The sequence below is a fragment of the Brachyistius frenatus genome, unplaced genomic scaffold (genome assembly GCF_029030835.1).
Source record: "Brachyistius frenatus isolate BFR_SWC_R1_liver_20210118 unplaced genomic scaffold, ASM2903083v1 Contig_83, whole genome shotgun sequence".
NCBI lineage: Eukaryota > Metazoa > Chordata > Actinopteri > Embiotocidae > Brachyistius > Brachyistius frenatus.
The window spans coordinates 599,558-619,350 of NW_027210682.1; the positions used below are offsets into that span (position 1 = coordinate 599,558).

Here is a 19,793-nt window from a genome sequence, read left to right on the forward strand (position 1 = left end):
AAGTTCAAATTTCCACAGATCACAGACCTTTAGCCAGAATTAACATAAATTATTATAAACCATGTTAGAAATACAATTAGACAAAAAATAATTGATTAAAGAAATGTGAAACAAAAATGACTTGCCTGTGCAATTTATTGTATTTTTATACAACACAAAAAAAAAATGACACAGTTAACAAACAGAAGGTCTGAATTTTAATTCGGCAGTAAACTCAACATCCAGTGTTGAATAACTCTACAATAAAAAGCAGACATATTTATTCTGACCACTATGATGTGCTGACACATGTAACAAAGACAAGACAAAAAGCATTTATAATTATCCAGAAAACAGCTGGTTTAAGTATGTGTGTGTGTGTGTGTGCATGTACATGCAAATATATCATGATCTCAGTGGTATTTTTCTCTAACAGACCGAACAATCTGAGTAGTTTCTGATTTCTGACATCTACCTTTGGCAAATGTTGCTCATCCTTGTCACTGCAGCTCTTCCAGAGAGGTGGCACTGCTCTAATGTCATTCTTATGTAAGGCAGGTTGATTTGAAGAGCACTGCCTCGTACAACAACAATGATGACTGGAAATGTATAAATGACATGGATTTTCCTCAGAAAAGATTTGGCTCAAAGGGAGCAATGATATTAATAAAACCTCAAACAATATCCTCATGATCTAAGTGGAAACCTCACAACACTGGGTGTATATTGAAAAGAGCTCATTCTGTTGCATAGAAAACTTCTACAAAAGGGTGTAATATAACAAAGCATCAACATAACAGCTTAAACATGAGCCTGAGAGATGAGTTTTTACAGAGTTGAGGACAAATCTAATTAGATTCACAGCACATTCCTTCTTTGATTCCTTAAGACATTTAAATAAATATGATTTCTTCTGTGACATCTCTAACTTGAAATAAATTTTTCCCAAAACGTGGCTACAACTTTATGACCCAACTATACAGAACTGAAATGCCTGGCTGAGAGTACAAAGCGAGAATCCAAGTAAAACAAACAGAAAGTACAAAACACACTTTAAATCTGAAACTTTCCGGGGATCTATAGGGGCTGAATGTTTCCCAAAGTAACTCAATGCACATGATTCGTCATCTTATTTCAAACATGTAAGTAATACAAATCTCTGGGAGTCAGTGGTAGTACAAGAATAAAAAAAAAAAATTACCATCAAGGTATGAACAGCTCGACATTGTAAAACAAAGAAATAAACACCAGCATATAAAACAAAAGGCAACAGATAATCCTCCATTTCAAACGCTGAGGGTAGTGTTGGGTTGTGCTTCAAGATAAGGAGGGTGTGTGGGGGTCCCTTCTACTTGACCACATCCCAAGAATCAGAGCAGCCTGACTCTTGTGTAGTGATGTGTGGCCTAGGCCTCGAAGCGCTTTGGGCAGACCATGGGGGCGACGAGGGTCCACATGTAGAAGACGAGACAGACCCAGCAGGAGGCCATCTTGATCCAAAACACCGACCAGCTCCCCTCCAACAGCTTCTCAATCTTATGGTCATCAAAACTGCAAAAGAAGTGCACAGTGAGAGAACTGGCAAAAAACAACAACACGAGGACTGATTTCTCTAAGTGCTGCAATGTGTGCTATCGGAGTTGTGAAGCTGTTTTCTGAAGTTGCTTATGTTTTGTCTTCGTGCATGCATTTTATTAAGTCCCAGACATGTGTTGAGCTCTCAGGGCCACCGTTAGGTATCACTTACTGGAACCAGTTGGTGACGGTCATCATGACATAAAGAGAGCCCAGGAAGAAGACAAAGTGGAAGTAGGGGTAGCTGTAGATGGTTCCCTCTCTCTCATCGTACACCACGTTCTGGCCTGAACCAGTCTTGTCCTCATCATTGTCCTCTGAAAAGCACACATGAAATCATGCAAAGTCTGAAACGCTGGGGAATGAGAAACAAAGAGGTGATTTTCCACTACATACAGTAACTTCCAGCAGGTGGCAGTATGAGCCTACCCATCATCCCGCTTCGTCCTGATCTTACTTTACTGTGTCATACTAGCCTCCTAGTAACAGTGACATCATCTGTCTTTGCTGACCAATGCTTTCTCACCATCCTCTATCAGGCTGAGGAAAAGCAATAAGCATCCCCCCTCTGTGTGCCAACACCACGGCTGAGGACATAAGCATACGGACTGGGGGAAGCGACGGTGGCAAAAGAAAAATAAAGGATCATGTGACTTTCCTCACCTGTGTCATCTCCGAAGCAGAAACAGCAGCGAGCTCTCTGCAAGGTCAAGAAAATGTACAGTTTACCACTGAGCTGGAACCGAGGAATACTCGAGCCCTGTTAATGTGTTTAACCAGTCTGCATATTTCATTAACCCACACACTCAGTGAGGTCTGAATGTTTGTGTGGTTACCTCAGTCTCTGGCTCACTGTTCCTACACACTCTGAGCGCTGCTGAGCTTCGCCTGGTGGTGGACGTCAAGCTGAAGGGACGGTGGAGAAAGAAACAAAGAGATCGAGAGACAAATGAAATGAGAGAAAGGTTTTAATTCCGTCACCACGTTTTGTTTTTTTTCCAATAATTTGCAGTTGTTTTTTTTTATTGCTGCAGAGTCTAATTTCCTCCTTTTCAGGGAACAACCACAAGAGACAGGATGCCTCCACTTGATGGGAAACACATGTGAACACAAGCAAAGAGCCGTAGTTCATGTCTCTCACAGCCTTGGCTCAGACGCAGCCAATCACACGCTGCCTCTTCGGCGTCACAGCCAATCCAAACCGCCTTGTCTGTGTCACGACAAAGGGCCATAAAATTAATTTTATTCCACATTGCCCACAACAGAACTTCTGTTGGAGCCTTTGCTTAATCTTTCCACTTCATATATTCTTTGAAATAACACCAGAAAGAGACATATTACATGAAAACTGTATTTCATGCTTGTAGACATTGAGATTAGGAAAAACAAAAAGGAGCCTCAGTTTCTTACACACCTTCAAAGGGCTGTTTGGGGTTTAAGTCTTGGTTTTGTGATAGAATTAGTTTAAGGTTTTGGTTGGGGTAGTTGTTGGGTTAGCCATTTTGTTGTGATGTTTAAGGATAGGCAGGGGAGTAGTGAGTGCCTCATGTCAATGACTGTGCTCTCATACAGCCATGGAAACATATTTGAATGAACATTTTCTCCATCTGTGTGATCAAATTTATGTGAAAAACCATTGTAGTGAGGACATTTTGGGCTGTCCTTCCAGGGTTGACATGATGGTAATGGTCAAAGTTGGGATAAAGCATTTGGCTGTGATGGTTCAGGTTAAGGGCTAGAGAGTGCATTATGTCAATACAAATCCCCATAGGGAAAGTCGTGTGTGTGTGTGTGTGTGTGTGTGTGTGTGTGTGTGTGTGTGTGTGTGTGTGTGTGTGTGTGTGTGTGTGTGTGTGTGTGTGTGTGTGTGTGTGTGTGTGTGTGTGTGTGTGTGTGTGTGTGTGTGTGTGTGTGTGTGTGTGTGTGTCTTACCAAGAGTAGAGGACACAGCCAAACAGGATTACAGCTCCCAAAGCGGTGACAATTTTCTTGTCGCTTTCCGTCCCCGAGTTGATGGGGAACACGCACACGGTTGTGTTCACACCACCTATCTCCACAACTAGACAGAAAGAATGCACAAATACAGATGGATGAGGTGAAAGAAGGAGCAGTGGGAGTATTGTTAGGAAAAGGGAAATTGCGAAAGCTGCAGCGCCGGTTTATTTTGGCACAGTTTTAGCAGCTTTGAAAGCGGGAGAAGGAAAAGTGGAGAGCTCAGACAACAAGCTGCAAGTACAAAAGCTACAGCCTTTGTAACAGTATGTTGTGGAACTAAGGGTTAGATAGGAGACATGTGCTGATATTAGATGTACGTAACAGGATCATCTTTGCACAAATATCTTGGCATAGAATGTACAATATGTTTGACTAATATTCAAACATATCCCTACAGTTTGATTTGCCTTGAAAAAGACAAATTCCTCTAAAGCCCACATTTAAACTCAGAGCAGATGAATCTTAATGCCCTCTTTTAGAAAAGTCCACGTGTTAGTTTGTTTCTTACTCTTTAATGTAAAGGAATGTTTCACAGATAAGTGCAAGTGCACTTTGAACTGTAGTCTGCTTTTCCGTTTGCCAACAACTTTGCTGTTTTTACTGTGTCAATTCCACAGTGTGTGCATGTGGGCTCCCTCCTCCTGCTCACGATTGATTGTTACCATACTTGGAGTCATATACAACCTAAAACTCCACTATAAAGTATTTTATAACAGTATATGAGTGCAGGACTAAGAGGAACTTTGTAAATGTTAACTTGATCCATAATCAGAGCAAAACTGTTGCTGCACCATTAATAAGCCTAACCTACGACTCACCCTAAATGATACCTGTTGATTCAAAGTGATCCCCAATAATGGCCGTGACTTCTAGGTCGGGATGTATCTGGTCATACTCACATTCTTTTGGTTTGCTGGAGAAGGCTGAGAACGTGAGGTACATGACGTACACACTGATGACTCCTGGCTGCAAAAGGCCTGATGTGGGCTGCACTGTAGGGACACGAGAGTAAACAGATTGTTTATATAATTGGCCAAGACCTCTGAGTTTTATAGCCAACATTACACCATGTATATTGTGTCTCAAATGTGCTGCCATTTGTGATGGACCATGTTCTACCCATAAAATGCAAATGCTTGTATGTTCATTTGCATTACACAGTCTAATTAGATAGAGCGCTTGACTACAGGTCCTTACATTTCTGTATGCAGGGGGAGATGGCCAGCAGAGAGACAATGAAGCAGAGGCTGCCATTGATGCCCAGGAAAATCTTGTTCAGTAAGCAGGCCTCTGGGTGAGTGTAAAACACACCCATGAAGACCACAGCACCCACGGCGAAACTGAACAGAACCAGAGTCACAAGGGCCAGAGCGGCGTACCACAGGCGATTGTACTCCACTCCTGAACTCCTGCAGACAGAAAGAGAGGGAGAGAAAACGGACAACAGAAAGGAAGAACACAACATGAACGAGGGAAAAGCTAATTAAATAAGTAAAAAAATAAAAAAGACAAAAAGACAAATGAACAGGGGCAAACGGCAACGAAAACGAACCCAGCATACGTTGTGGTAAAGAAAAATTCAAAGATAGAGAGAAAGAGTCACATTTGGAGAGTTTCTCGTGCACCCTGAGGGGAAGAGAACACAAGTTTATGGCTGCTTAAGTGCTTCCACATCCATTTTACTTTAGTTTTACTAAATCATTTTAAAAGTAGGTCCAAGTGCACATACCAATACCTACTGAGAGGTTTATGTGTACTACGCTTGAAACATTTCAAAAGAAAAAAAAAATCTGCTCGACTACATGTGTGACGGAGGGAGGGGGGAAACTCCTGTACTACATACATCCTCCGAATCTGCAGAGCACTGGCCTGCTGCCAAGCCTCCACTCCACCCACAAAAGTACAAAGCTACATGACTCCCTCTTTCCAAGGTTTTTTTTCACCCAGAAAACCCCACAGAAGAACACATCCTACCTTCTGAGCTTCTCAAGAACAAACAAAAAAAGCACGGCACTGATCTTATTCAAAGGACGTCCACACAGTGAACCAATAAGTTCCTGGGACAAAAGAGAAAGAAGCAGAGAGAGGACATGTTGCTCTCACCAGTTTGTGTTCCATCTGTGTGCAAACTCCACCAACAGCATGAGCTGGATGAGCAGGAAAAAGAAGCCACCAATAGCCCCAACGTAGCGCCACACTGTGACATTGAACAGAGGAAAGGACGGGGAAGTTGTGTAAATCATGACAAAGACCTGCACGACAGCTTAAATCTGCTCCAATAAAAAAAAGCACTTTTAAACTGTGACAGTATTGAAATAATCGTCCAAACACAGAAAAATGTGCAGTCATTCTGGACATTTCTTTTGAGTCACACGATGCATACTTTTTACATGATTGTGTAATTTTTTTTACTTGCGCTGGATTGCTCTTGCCTCGTTTATTTTATTTGTTTTAACTTTGCAACCCTTGTAATGGACATGCTGATGAAATGTCACTTTAATTATATTTTGTATAATCTAGTGTCTCGTTTTACCTTCCAGAAAGGTTGCCTCCTGTGGAAGGAAGAAGCCCCCAGTGCAGCAGGCCACCAGCGCGATAAACTTCAGCAACCAGAACCTGACATGAAAGCAGACAGAATGTTAGAAACGAAGTGAAAAAAATTGAAAACGTATATAAAACAATGACTGCTGACAGAAGAGCCTCGGCATTAGTGTTAGTAATAGTAATAATAATATTGCTGGTGTTTTTCACTCCCAAAGGTTCAAAGAACTATTCTGAATCCACCTGTCGGGTTGTCTGAGGTCTGGCTAAGAGATGCTCACTAACAGCATGAGGCAGTAAATGTTTTAATGGTCTGTACTTATGCAGCACCTTTTTATATTAGCAGTCCACAAAGCGCCTTACAATTTTTACCTTACATTCACACACACACTGTCACGCACCAATGCAGAGCTGCCATCGGGAGCAATTTGGGGTTCAGCGTCTTGCTCAAGGACACTTCAGCATGTGGAAAGAGGGAACTGGGGATTCAACCTTAAAACTATTAGCCAACCTGATAAACCAACTGAGCCACAGCCAGTCTTATTGTTAAAACTATGCTGAACTGCCATCATTGATAACCTGCTTACTTGTTATGCATGTTTGAGTTCAGTTTGGCTTTTGGCTTCATTTTAAATGAGGAGTATCTGAGTTTCAGTGCTTCTGATAGATATCATAGATGAGTGTACAGGGGAAAAACAGAAAGAAAACAAATTCTTCTTACCCATTATGTATGGCCGCCCTGCAGCCCGTGCTGTTGTTGACTCGTATGGTGACGATGAAGAAGAAAAAGAAGAAGCAGGCCATTCCGAAGCACATCTTGTAGACGGCGGAGTAACCGACCAGAGTTTTGCAGTTTTCCCCTGCATTGATCTTCTTGCACAGTTCGCTGTAGAAGGGGATCTGATTGGGAAAATCATAAACCCAGAATTCTCCGATTAAAATCACTGTGGCGTTGAAAAGAAAAAACCCTTCTGCTCATGTTTGCCTTGTACGCGGCCTCAGTGAAAGGGCCCAATAGTGTCTATTCTGAGCGTCACGCCTCTAAAGGAGCAGAAAGAGAGAACAGGCAGCAACAACAACCCCGCTTTCTCTCCACGGAGCCCTCTTTCATCCTTCGTTCTCTACAGCCTGTTAGAGGGGCCTTACAACTAACTGTCAGTGTACACAAACAAAAGACACGGATGAATAAATTAACCGCCTTTTGTCAGCAAGTCAGAGGAAATGGGAAGAGGGGAAAGAAGAAATGACACGAACAAGAGAGAAAGATTGGGAGATCCCTCTTAACATAAAACTCCAAAAACCTATTTTGACCCACAGTGAGCTGTTTTGAAAGAAGAAGACGAAGCTGGAGGGAGTAACGTAGATAAGGACCTTGCAGTGGCCTTCAACAGAAAATTGTGCTTCGGTGGCTGTGTGCCAACAGAAGAGACAGCCCTATGAATATGATAACCACAGAATAGAGGCTCAAATATCTGCCTCCCTTCACCGATTCCCTCCAACTGTACAGATGTGATTCAGACAAAAATAACTGTTTTTAAAACAACTATGAATTTGTACTAAATTGGTTCACTTGGCTTTGCTAAATTACTGGCAGAGTACTTCGGTTGTAGGATGACCCGCCAGTGGATTGAGTCGTCATCACCTCAGTGTGTAGCGCAGCCCAGAGCCAGATCACAACATAAAGCAAAAAGCCCATTTTTGGAGCTTTTGTCTCACGTTGAGGACCATATTAGCATGTCCATGGTGTTGTGATTAAGAGGGAAAGGGGCCGGCTGTTTCAGACTGCTGTAAATCTCTTGAGAAAAGACCAGTGCTCTCATACACACAATGGCTGCTCTCTTAGCTGGGACTTCCCACTGTGCTCAGTGTGTGACTGACAGTGTGTGTATGTGCGTGCATGTATGCGTGTGTAACTCAGCAGGCTTTTTGTGGGGCTATCAGAGGCCATTTTGTGCCTGGATGGGTCCTTTGCAGATTTCTCTTCTCACAAGGAGACACACAGCGGGGAGTCGTTTTAATAATGTACTGTAGACACGGGCAGAGAAAGAAGAAAAAAACAGCAGAAGAAGATTGCTGGAACAATATTGTCTTCATGGCACCTTCAGTTGAGAAAGTTTGGCCGTCGCCATGGTAACACAGTCAGCTGTTGATGTTCTCCCCAGATACAGAAACATCATTCTTTTCTGTTTTGTCTGAGGCCGAGTGCATGCTGCTGCACATTACGGTGTTGTACCTCGAAACAAGACCATCACTTCCAAACCTCTGATATTCAGCTGTCACTATAAATGCATAAAAAAAAAAAGGATGAGACGTTGATATACACGGGTGTCGTCATGTGCCGGACTGGGACTACAGTCCGACTCACCCTGCTAACCAAAATGACTGTGCTGTAGTAGATAACAGCACCCTCCTTACCTTATCATTCCAGATCAATGGTAATTTCTCAGCAAAACAACACAGGAAGTGATCTTGCATTTTGTTGATTCAAAGACGTAACATGGAGGCAAAAAAAAACAAAAAACATTAAAGCTGTGAAGATCAAAAGAGAGAGCAGCAGCCTGAGAGCATATTCCACCAACTTCAAAGTGGGCGGTTAAAACAAATATTTACCAGGCAGAACTCCTGCCTTCTAGATCCAGGACTTACTACTGTGTAGATACACAGTGGATCTCCTGTTGAAATGGTGGGATGTCTGTTTTGCCCGTAGCAATGCTATAAATGTTTAATTTTGCCTGTTAGCATTGGTAAGTCAACACTGGTACTTTCTCTAAAATTGTATTTTGTTTACAGCAGAAGCTGAACACTAACATTGGCTCACCTGACAAAACCATTCAAAAATCTACAACCCCATTTCCAAAAAAGTTGGGACGTTGTGTTAAATGTAAATAATGATTTGCAAATCTCATAAACCCATATTTAATTGCACATAGACCAAAGCCAAAAAAGTTAGGACAGGTTCACGTTTACCACTGTTCTGCGTGATTTCTTCTATTTACAACACTTTGTAAACTTTTGGGAACTGAGGAGACTAATTTTTGGAGTTTTGGAAGTGAGAAGTTGTCCTATTATTGCCTAATATATAATTGTAGCTGCTCAACAGGATCTCCTCTGTCATATTTTTCATTTGAATAATGCGCCAAATATTTTAAATTGGAGACAGGTCTGGACTGCAGGCGGGCCAGTTCATCACCCGGACTCTTCTACTAGAGAGCCATGCAGTTTAAATACGTGCAGAATGTGGTTTGGCATTGTTTTGCTGAAATAAACAAGGCCTTCCCTGAAAGAGACGTCACCTGGCTGGCAGCCAGTGGCGGTTTGTTCATACCGCCAACGTTCGAGAGAAAGAAAATACTACTTTAACACGGAAAACATAAATTCATTATAGAATAATAGTTTGCTGGTAAAATGCTCCTGGTAGTCTGTCAGCTCCTGTGAGCATTTAATAATTTGTTTTTTTTACAAATTGTATTTGCATATGCATATACTTCCTGGTGCGAGGCGCCAGCCAAATGGAACTGAATGCAAGTCCTTCAACTTTTGGAAACCACGGGACATGAGGCTGCTCTTCAATTGGCCATTTCAGATTTTCCACTCCCTCTTTTATTGGCAGCGAATCGGTATTGTTTTAAGTTTTTCTATGTAATGTGATTGGCTCAGCTCACATCCACCCATCACGTAATTACACGGTCATTCTGCTTCTTTGCTGTCTGGCCGGTCGTGGAATGGCAACTTATTTCCAGGGACAAGTACTCGGCTGAAACAAGTATCCGGTATGGATAATGTATTTTTGAGCACGAGTATCATCCGCGTAAATAAACGTGTCAACATCGTGTATCAGTTTGTTTTTCCAATGGTGTGTATCATTACCATTTTTCCTTGGGAAACTCTTCACATTGCACAGCGCTTTCTATTTAGAGAGGGTCCGTGTACGAGTTTTGAAAAGCATTATACATTACAGTGTGATTTATGTACTCACGGTGTCTCTCAACTTCTCCTCCACGGTGGGGGACATCATTATGACACAGATGATGGTGACCAGCAGGAAGTAGAAGGCGTACATGATTCGGGTCCCCGTGGACTGTTTGATCTTCGGGCAGCAGTTACAGCAGCACGAGCAGGCCGCTGAGCCGCAGCAGCAGGCCAGCTGCACGCAGAAAACAATGAAGAAAAGAGGGAGGAAGACAGATGAGGAAAACTTTACCATTCCAGTTTCACAACTTTCCACACCATCTGATACAGACATCATGAACTAAAGAAGAACCCCAGTAAGGGAGGGCTCTGGTTTAAGTGATCATTTTGCAGTCAGTTACAGAGCCTTCACCTTAAACTCTCTACAAGGTAAGAAACAAGAAAATTCCCTGAAATCACTAAGGTAAAGGACCAAGATGCATTTAGTGTTATTAAAAACACACACACACACACACACACACACACACACACACACACACACACAAATTGCAACAAAAGAGTTTTGGAATAGTGAAAATAGAAACAAAGAGAGCAATGGAGCAAAATAGAAATATATAGACCAAAAAAAAAAAGTACATATATATATTTTAATGGAGAAATGTAGACAACAGAAACAACATGCCCCTCGACCCTTAGACCCTATAGGGAACTCAGAAGAATAGAAGAATGAATCACTCTTCCACGACAGACAGACATGCAATAAGCACGGATTAGACAGGCACAGCAGCGCTAATGTTTTATAGTGGTTAAACCTTATAAGTCAGTGAACTACAGATGGTGGTGTCCTGAGCTGTCTTCATGAGCCACTGTATGTCTTTTATCAATTCAGGACTAAATGTTCAATAAAATAGCCACAGTATCTAAGAGAGAAGAGCTATTTGAAAATCCTCTGACGTGTGACGGACCACACAATGTTTCATTTGTTTTTACAGATGAGTTTCTGCGCCATGATGAGCTTCATCAGAAATGGACCATGCACAACCCTAAACATCACGGTAAAAAGCCCTTAGAGTACACTTAATCTGAATTACTTTTCAAGATAAATCAAAGGTTAATAGCATTGTGGCAACTTTTTATGTGGAACTGTTGGTATCTCCTGGTACATTTTCATCTTTTCAGACCAACTTTCACAATCCTACAACAGCTAATACTATTTTGCCAGAAAACCAAATTATGGCACCTTACGGAATAGAGAAAAACTTGCAATAGAAGACACCCGACTACGTCTTCACTCATTCATGGTTTCTATCACGAGGGATAAATCAAGCTCTCTTTTCACAGAAGCAACTTTTGGTCAGTGGAGACAGTGAAGTCTCTTGTCTGTAAACACACACACATAGACAGACACTCACTCACAGAGGCCTCCTCTGTTTCTTCTGACAGACCATCATATAGGAGGAGGACAGTTACATAAAGACAGGCCCTGTGTTCTATTTAGGAAAGAGGAGGCTCTATAATTATACAGTACACGGTCTTTCTGTAGCCACCCCACCCTGCGTTTAAAAAAAAAAAATTATTTCACTTTATTAATCCCCGAGGGGAAATTTGTGTAAACCGCATCCTGCAGATCAGGCACTGCTGTGGTGAGAGGTAAAAACCGTGTTGTGTCCAACAGTGGAGGTGTGGTGGTTACATTGGTGCTCCACTGATGGAGGGCTTAATCGAACCCCTCCCCCCCATGGGATGTGACTTTGGAGGTAAAACAGGAAAGGTGCATAGTGTGGATTACATGTCAACGCTCGTCTGACCACGGTTGAATCTTTTTGAGATAATCTGGGCTCTAGGCACGATCATTATGGCATTAGGCTAGAGGTAGAAAGTGAAGTGCAAATAGGCAACACTTGACAACAACTGCTGACCTGTTGGCTGGACGGTGTCATGACTGTGGACTCAAACACCTCCTGAAAGTTGCACACTGTCTAATGACATTGGCATCTGACCAGAGGCCACAGTTATCCCATTTGAACTAAAGGGAACACATGCATGTCACAAACAAATGATTTTTTTTTGTTGTTAATCATGTTGTCAGTCAAATCTATCTACCAGTGTAAGATAACAGAATTGGTTGTATTGTGGCTGTATTTAGTTAACCCGTGTCTCTACAATAGCCATGTTACCATGCATTTTTTTTTTTTTTCGGTATTATGCATTTTCAGAATAGGATACAGTAGCAACGGACAAGAAATGAGAGTAGATATACAAGAGGAATGGTTTGCAACAAAGGACCCTACAGCCACACATGAACGTGGTAATATAATTGTTGGTATAAACCTCCACCAACCCCCCCCCCCCCCCATCTCGTAGCTCAAATGTCAGCAAACGATGTGGGATTTCAATTACACATCGTCTGGAAGTTAATAAAATGTTCTTTTTTTCTACAGACCTGGTAATACATGGTCCCAAGATCACTTCAATTTATGCTGCTTTGGGTGTATTGATTTAGCAAAGCCAACTCTGTCTGATGTGTAGCATTCTGCTCCAGCGAACATTACCTTGAGCCCTGCCTCCCACCTCTGTCTGTCCAGGGGCTTTCCTGTCTGTCTGTTCAAAATATTCCACTTACTTGTTTTTTGCCTCAAGCTAAAGACTGGTTCCTGATAGCTGTGCTTCTTCAGTGATGCAAGCTACATGGTGTCATTTTGATAGTTCTCTAGACCGTCATGAAACCAAAATCAGGAAATGCTTTCAACCAGTTTTTTCTAAGAACTGAAAGAAGTGTCATCGTGTCTGTTTGATTTTGTAGAAACTGTGATAAAGAAACCAATGAAAAACACTTAACTGTACCTTCTGGCTCAGACATCAAGTAAATCCATCCCTCCCTTGAAAATCTGGGTTTAAGTTCTCGTGATAGTATGCATCTGTCTTGCTGAACTGTCCTTGACACGAATAGCGAATCCCTCCCGACTCCATGAGTTAATTCAAGCATGAGAAAATAGGTCAGGATCAAGAGTTTTACATACAGTTCCTTTACCCACATCATAAATGAGCCGACCCCCTTGTGTTATCTGCTCGAGGGCTTTATACTCGATCAAAGAGAATGATTCCAGTTTATTCCTAACCAGGAGTCAAAAGGGGTGTGTTAATATCATTCATGGATACTGGTGGAAGTAGGCATCAGGTTCATCCATGCATACATAATGTACCAACCCTCGAGATAATATAGAACAATGTGATTTAAGAGGTTTGAAATTCTGCACACACAGAGACATTTAGCCTCGAATGTTTGCATGTGCCTCCTGGAATCCTTTTGACAACGTGCAGCTTAACAGGATAAGCCGTTTCCTTTGTCTCTGCTGCACCCACATGTCTTCCTCAATGGGCGATTAATTAACCACAACAGACTGAAAGTAAGTGGGAAAAAACCGGGACAATTTAAGTTGTGAGGATGTTTAGATTTCATTAGTTAGGGGGTGTTTCACCAGCGGGCTGCACACAGTGAGGGGTGCCCAACAGCAAACTCTGCAGAGCCGACAGTGGGAGGGGGCGCAAGGAGAGGGGAAAGTCTCGGGAATTCCACCACACACGGATACAAAAAGAGTATCCAAGGCAACCAACGCTGACCTTACCCACTCCGTGGGCCATCCGCCCCCTCCTCCACCGCCTGCCTGCCCCACCAGCGTGTCGACAGGTGGGTGGCGTGTCCGCAATTTACACCCCTACTTAAATATCAGCGGCAGCCTCCCAGCAGCTTGTCATTCATCCCAAAGACCATCATCCCATGCTACATTAAACATGGCACTTTAGCTATTTGCTAGATATGACCCCCGTCAAGAGTTCAACCGAGCCCAGACTCTCACAAACTCCACTGAAGGCACCAAACATCAAACGACTGCACTGTGAGTGAGGGACTCTCAAGAGCCCGAACACTTGTCTCTTTCACCGCAAGCCTGAAGTTGTGTTTCACTCTTCAACTCATATCCTCCCTCCCCCACCTTGTTACTTAGAAGCTTACTGTCGTCATCTCTTGTCCTCTTTCCTCTTATTTTCTCCTCTTCACCCTTGCTTTGTTATTTCCAGCTGCCCTTTACCCTTTGCCACTCACTCCCCGATGCTGGGCTACCCTCCAGCTGTTAGGGGTCAGGAGAAGGACGTTATTGCCCGTCCTCAAACAAAGCACACAGACATCAGCACTATTTAGAAAGGATGGACTGGATAGGACACAGCCGTAAATATGCCCTCAGGAAAGGAACAGAAATGCAATTCAAAATGGAGCAAAGACATGCATCGACAGAATTAGTGTGTGCAACCTTTGCTTATTCAACAAGAAGTCGGACATGAAGATTAATCAACACAAAGAGCATATCTGCGAGTACCCTGTGAGCTGTTTGTCACAAAATTGATGATAATTACCAGGTTTTTCTGACTCCATTCTCTACCGCCTTATTATCCTTAAAGCAGCAGTGATGAAAATAACTGGAGTATTTGACTAACAGAAAGTGGAACGGCAGCTTAAATCAAACCCACAGGGTTAAACTCTGGAGAGGCCACGCAGACAAAATAGCTTACGTAATGCAAACGGTGCCTATTGCAAAAATAGGTCATTCACTACATCACGGCAAGCACAGCAAAGGAGGATCAGGCTTTCTCCTCCAACAAGGCAACCAGCCAAGTAAAAACATCAACCTATACACAGGTTGGGTCATGAGGACATGGTCTACTGAGAAAATCTGGATGAAATACCGAACAAAATAACATTATTTGGCGTTTGTGACAGGAGTGTTTGTCACAGGATACAGAAACTTTTCTGTCAGCTGTGGCGGACACAGATTTTAAAAGAGGGGAAAATGTTCTTCTGATTTGAGATGTTGACTTTATGTTTATCAGTGGCCAGAGACACGCCTGTCACACACTCAACAGCAAACAGCTCTCACCGGAAAAGCCAAGCAGCGCAGACTAACATGACTCATAACTGAGCTGTACCATCAAAACAAACTGCCTGACACAATATGGCCTAACAACTTCAGTGTGAATACTAATCTCGGGTTGATCCAAACCATCCGTGTGTTTTTTCACGCATTCATTATGTATAATACAGTATATTTGTTTCCAATTTCATTTTTGTACATTAAGCCTTTCATGTTATATAGACTATGCTGCTTTAAAACCGAGGGTATTTAAACCTTAATGATAGTGGCCACTGGATAAAGTTGACCACAATGAATTATGTCAGTCCAAAGGCTCAGATGAAACTGCAGAAACACCCTCTCATCTCAAATTACAACAATGCCTTGTGTAGAAGGCGATGGGAAACCAGCACAAAAGAAAAAATGAGAAAGGAGGGACAACCAAAACAAAAAGAACTTCAAGACAACAGAGTACGAAGCAGGATCTTTCTCACAGGCATTAGGTCGACCCAAGCTTTACATCAAGACCTACTCCATTTCCCTTCATACTGCGAATGACAGCTCCACTATTGTCTATATAGCTAGGCAGCTGTATACACACAGCAAAAATGTATCACTGCTCTGTTTCCTATACACAAAGGGAGTTCTTTGCTTCTCTCTTGGCAAATATAGCCCCTAGCTACAACCAACAGAGAGAAACTTTAGTCCAGTGGAGAGAAAAGGAAAAGAAGAACTGAGGTACAATGAAGAGCCAAAAAACACAGAGCAGAAATGAAACAATCGCAAGGAGACAAAGGAGTCTTTAAAAAAAAAAAAAAAGAAAAGGAAACAAACCAAACAAGAACAGGAAGCCCATCAAGCTCAGGCGATTTCAGATCAACAGGTACAGACGAATCTAACGTCATGTGGTGTTTACCCAGGGGCCAGTTTCACTGCCCAAAATGTGTCTTTTATTCTACCAGCGTGAGGCTTCAGGAACACAGAATCAGAAAGTTACCTGCGATTTCACACAGTTACATCAGCACCTTCAACTCATGCACAAAAAAATAATGACTACGGAGTCATGTGATAACAGGGGAGGCTGAGGAAGGCATTAGCTCTGTGGCAGCTCAGACGGAGACAAAAGAGACGAAAGATTGCCAGTGATGTCCCTGTGAGAAAACAAACCCCTGCTGCTGCTGACCACAGCAAAATTCCAGAGGGGAAGTTGAAAATAGCGGACATGTCTCGCATACATAGTTGCCCAGTAAATCAGATCATGTGACGGACTCAGAAATGTATTTTGGGAGGCGACTGCTACAGAAATTTTACACCTCATTCAAGCGTTGTTTTTAGGTTTACTAGGCCCATTGTCACACTACAGCCACTGTCCATGACCTCAGACAAAAGTGTTAAAGCCTCCATTTGATGGTGACAGCTGTGAGTGTATGAGTGGCGTGGTAGGCTTTTTACATGAAATACAACATTACACTTAACGTTTCATGGAATGAATAATCAGAAATCATACCTCAGGATTACTTTTAGTAATAAATGACAAACATATCCCCATTTATCAAACTCTTGGGGTTATTTTTCACCATACTGATCAGGGCCAGAAATACTGGGTGAATAAAGCATGGTATCCTGGTACTCTTTAAGCTTGAAGGGACGAGGGTGTAGCGTCAAAAATGTTTAAAGTGTAACTCAAGGATACTTTATCAGGAAGGATGCTTGCAGATCGGCGGTCTCTAGTATCCTCCGGACAAATGTACCGTGCCAAAAGGTGCCTGTGCCATGGCTGCGCTGCTTACAGACATCCACATGGTTTCAGTCCTGTCCCACACTCACAGCCAACGCTTGCAGCTATTGGGACAAAACTCACCACTGAGCTAAAGCCTTCCCCCAGCTCCGACCCTATCGCAACATGGCAAACATCCCTGATCCCACTGAGAAATTATGAGTGAGCTGCTCCAACGCTGTGCCGGCTCCTCTCTTCAAATCTAACCCAAACAACGTCCACCCGTCACTAATTTCCACCTTCAAACCAAAGAGGAAATTAACAGACCACACATTAATTTTGGCCACTCGAAACTTCAAAAGCATATTATATGCACACCCAGAAAAAGTTAATTACAACTATACACATAAATAGACATGGTGACAAAAACTAAAAGGGGTGTCTGTGAAAGGGATTAGCACAACACCCGCACAGCAACACAAAACGGATCTTATTGTTTGCCCTTGATTTCTTCTTAATCCGGCCGTGTTTCCATCATTCCCCGTCTGTTAAAAGAACAGGAAATGGAAGTGAGCTCCCCTTAGATGAACGATATGCATGTGTAATTAAATTCCTGCTCAGACCAGCTCAGCAGTGGTGACCAAGTGGTCAAAAACAATCTGTTGTGAAAAAGACACTTAGCTTGAAAGAAAACCCTCTGCAAAACATAACCCATTAGGAACTTCACAGCCCATCTTAGTAGCACTCATATAATGCAGAAATAATTTCCACTTGATGCTATTTTATACTTTCACTTCACTACATTTCAGAAGGAAACACCGTGCTTCACTCCACTATTTATTTGACAGATCATTTTCTTTAAAGATGAAAATTTGACACAATGGATAATAAAACAGGCTTTTAAATACAACACTTAAAAAAAAAAAAAAAGATTTAACCAATGTTTTCCAACCTTTTTGGCTCCTGACGTCAAAAGCAGTGTGTAGTCTGTTTTTTTTTTCCAATGTCTATGAGTTCTTAATGGCTCCACCAAATAGTAATTTTTCCCTCTGAACTTCTCACATGGTTTTCATTGTATTAAATGTTCAAATGATCCAATATCTTACCAAAAATCTAAGATTAGAGAAAAGGTTTACACAACGATTCTTTAAGTTTTAAAAATCTAATGAGGTCATGTATAATTATATATTAGTCAGAGGAACCAAACCAGTACTGTGTTGGTACTTTAGTAAAGGAACTGAATACTTCCACCCCTGGTTAATTTCAATGAACACAGGAGTAATCAACTAATTGTTTCATCTCCAAAATGAACCATGACATTTTTTTTTTACAGTACACAAAGTGCCAAATTAATGCAGAATAACACCGAAAGGGTCAACTGACTCAATATCTGCCAAACCTCTCACTACTTCACAGGATTTTATCCTAACACTGCACGCTATGCTCATACGCCAAAGTATAAACTGCCGATAACAAAGCCTTTGCAACAAGGTGAGAGTTTGCAGTATCTCACTGGGCTTATCAAGGAGGCACCTCACTTCACTGTTTTGTCAAGTTAGGCCCACGACACCTCGGGAAGGCTCGACAGCAGTCCCGGTGTCCCAGGCCTACTCCCCTAAATCCTTACATCCACCACCCCTGCTCTATTTGTTTTACATTTAATCTAGTTTGACTTGTTTGCCTACATACTTTGGCAATGTTATCTTTTGCTCAAAGCCACAAGATTATATATTCTCCACACAACCACCACATCCATTCTTCCTCCACTAACTACAGAGACAAGCCTGCCAGTATGACCTGTGCCTATATATATATATATACACACACGAGTATATAATATGGTTTATTCTGAGTAATTTCTGAAATCAAAATACAACTTTTTCACTAAAACAATTCATTAAAAAAATGCCACATGATTATTTCCATATAAGACACAATCTATCCAGCTTTTTAACAGCCCTTAAAAGTGACCTGAAAAGTGAGAGAAAACAAAAAGTAGGTCTAGCCATATTATCTGTTTAGGGGGTATACAGTATGATTGTTTATTTGGTTTTTTTTTTAAGTTTCTGCTTTTTGCCATCATTTCCGGAACCATTCATGTTCAAATCACTGACCCAAACAATTTCAGAAACCAAGAAATGAAACCTATGATTTCCCTCTAAATGACTGGTGGCAGTACCTATTGGAAAGAAAAAGAAAAAAAAATTCTGATTGCCCTCAAGTGTTTAGAGATGTTCCTCAGTGGTTTGGAAAGCTGCAGTACTAAAAACAAAAGAGGGAAACCACGACAAAAAAAAAAAAAAAAAAAAAAAAGGTATGATTCACCTCGTTATATAAATAACAGTGTTGTACTGTTTCCATTCAAACATGTCTAAACAGATCGAGTCACTTGTTAGCAGCTCGCCGTGCCGGGGCTGATGTTTTAGCTAGCTCAGCCTCGTCTCGCTTTGTCTCCGAGCGGCTTTTGACGCGACTTACGGCGAAGTTATTCACCCGGTTCGGTGAAGGGCATGATCATTTCTGGAAACACCGGTAATGAATGAAAATGATGACAACTCGAGTCACAAATCATCAAGACAGAGACATATAACCGCTGACGTTAGCTGACGGTGAGCGGCGGCTGCCCGATGTTGAGGAGGAAAAAAAACAACAACAACAACAACAACAACAAAAACAGTAAACAAGACTGAAAGAGAGTAACGTGTCACTGTAACGTTTATTACCGTGGAAAACAACACACGCCGGCGGTTTCGGGCTATTGTTTTCTTACCTGCGTGATACAACACGGAGTGCACATCTTCAAGAGACTAAATAAATAAAGTCCGTTTCAGAGGAAGACGAGCTGGCGGGTTTTCTCTTTCGCTTTTCTTCTTCTTCCACATGAAATCACCGCCGCACGGACAACAACGCGCCTCTCCTCCTCAAGCTGCTCCGTGCTCCCTGCCTGCCTGCCTGGCCGCCGCTGTCTCTCCTCCTCCTCCTCCTCCTCCTCCTCCCCGTCCCTCCCGTCCAGTCTCTCCTCCCACTGCACATCATCCACGAATTAAAAGCACCGACACACAAAGCTGCTCCTCTCCAAACCACACGACTCCATTAAGGATTATGAAATCATTATTTAAAACATTTCAGTCACGCTCTCAGGTTACGGTGTCACTTTTGATCAACACCGCACC

The 19,793-nt window shown here is 42.2% G+C and overlaps 1 protein-coding gene across 1 annotated transcript; it reads right to left on the minus strand.

Annotated features, from left to right (window-relative positions):
• Nucleotides 1–117: 117 nt before the first annotated feature.
• Nucleotides 118–19,584, minus strand: serinc5 (serine incorporator 5). Its single transcript, XM_069709561.1, has 12 exons — nucleotides 19,391–19,584; nucleotides 10,067–10,234; nucleotides 6,812–6,990; nucleotides 6,083–6,165; nucleotides 5,653–5,746; nucleotides 4,747–4,958; nucleotides 4,449–4,541; nucleotides 3,487–3,613; nucleotides 2,391–2,460; nucleotides 2,218–2,254; nucleotides 1,727–1,871; nucleotides 118–1,530 (listed from the first exon to the last, which is right to left on the minus strand). Exons 1-12 carry the CDS (start codon nucleotides 19,415–19,417, stop codon nucleotides 1,386–1,388), a joined length of 1,380 nt encoding a protein of 459 aa, XP_069565662.1. The 5' UTR covers nucleotides 19,418–19,584; the 3' UTR covers nucleotides 118–1,385.
• Nucleotides 19,585–19,793: the final 209 nt, after the last annotated feature.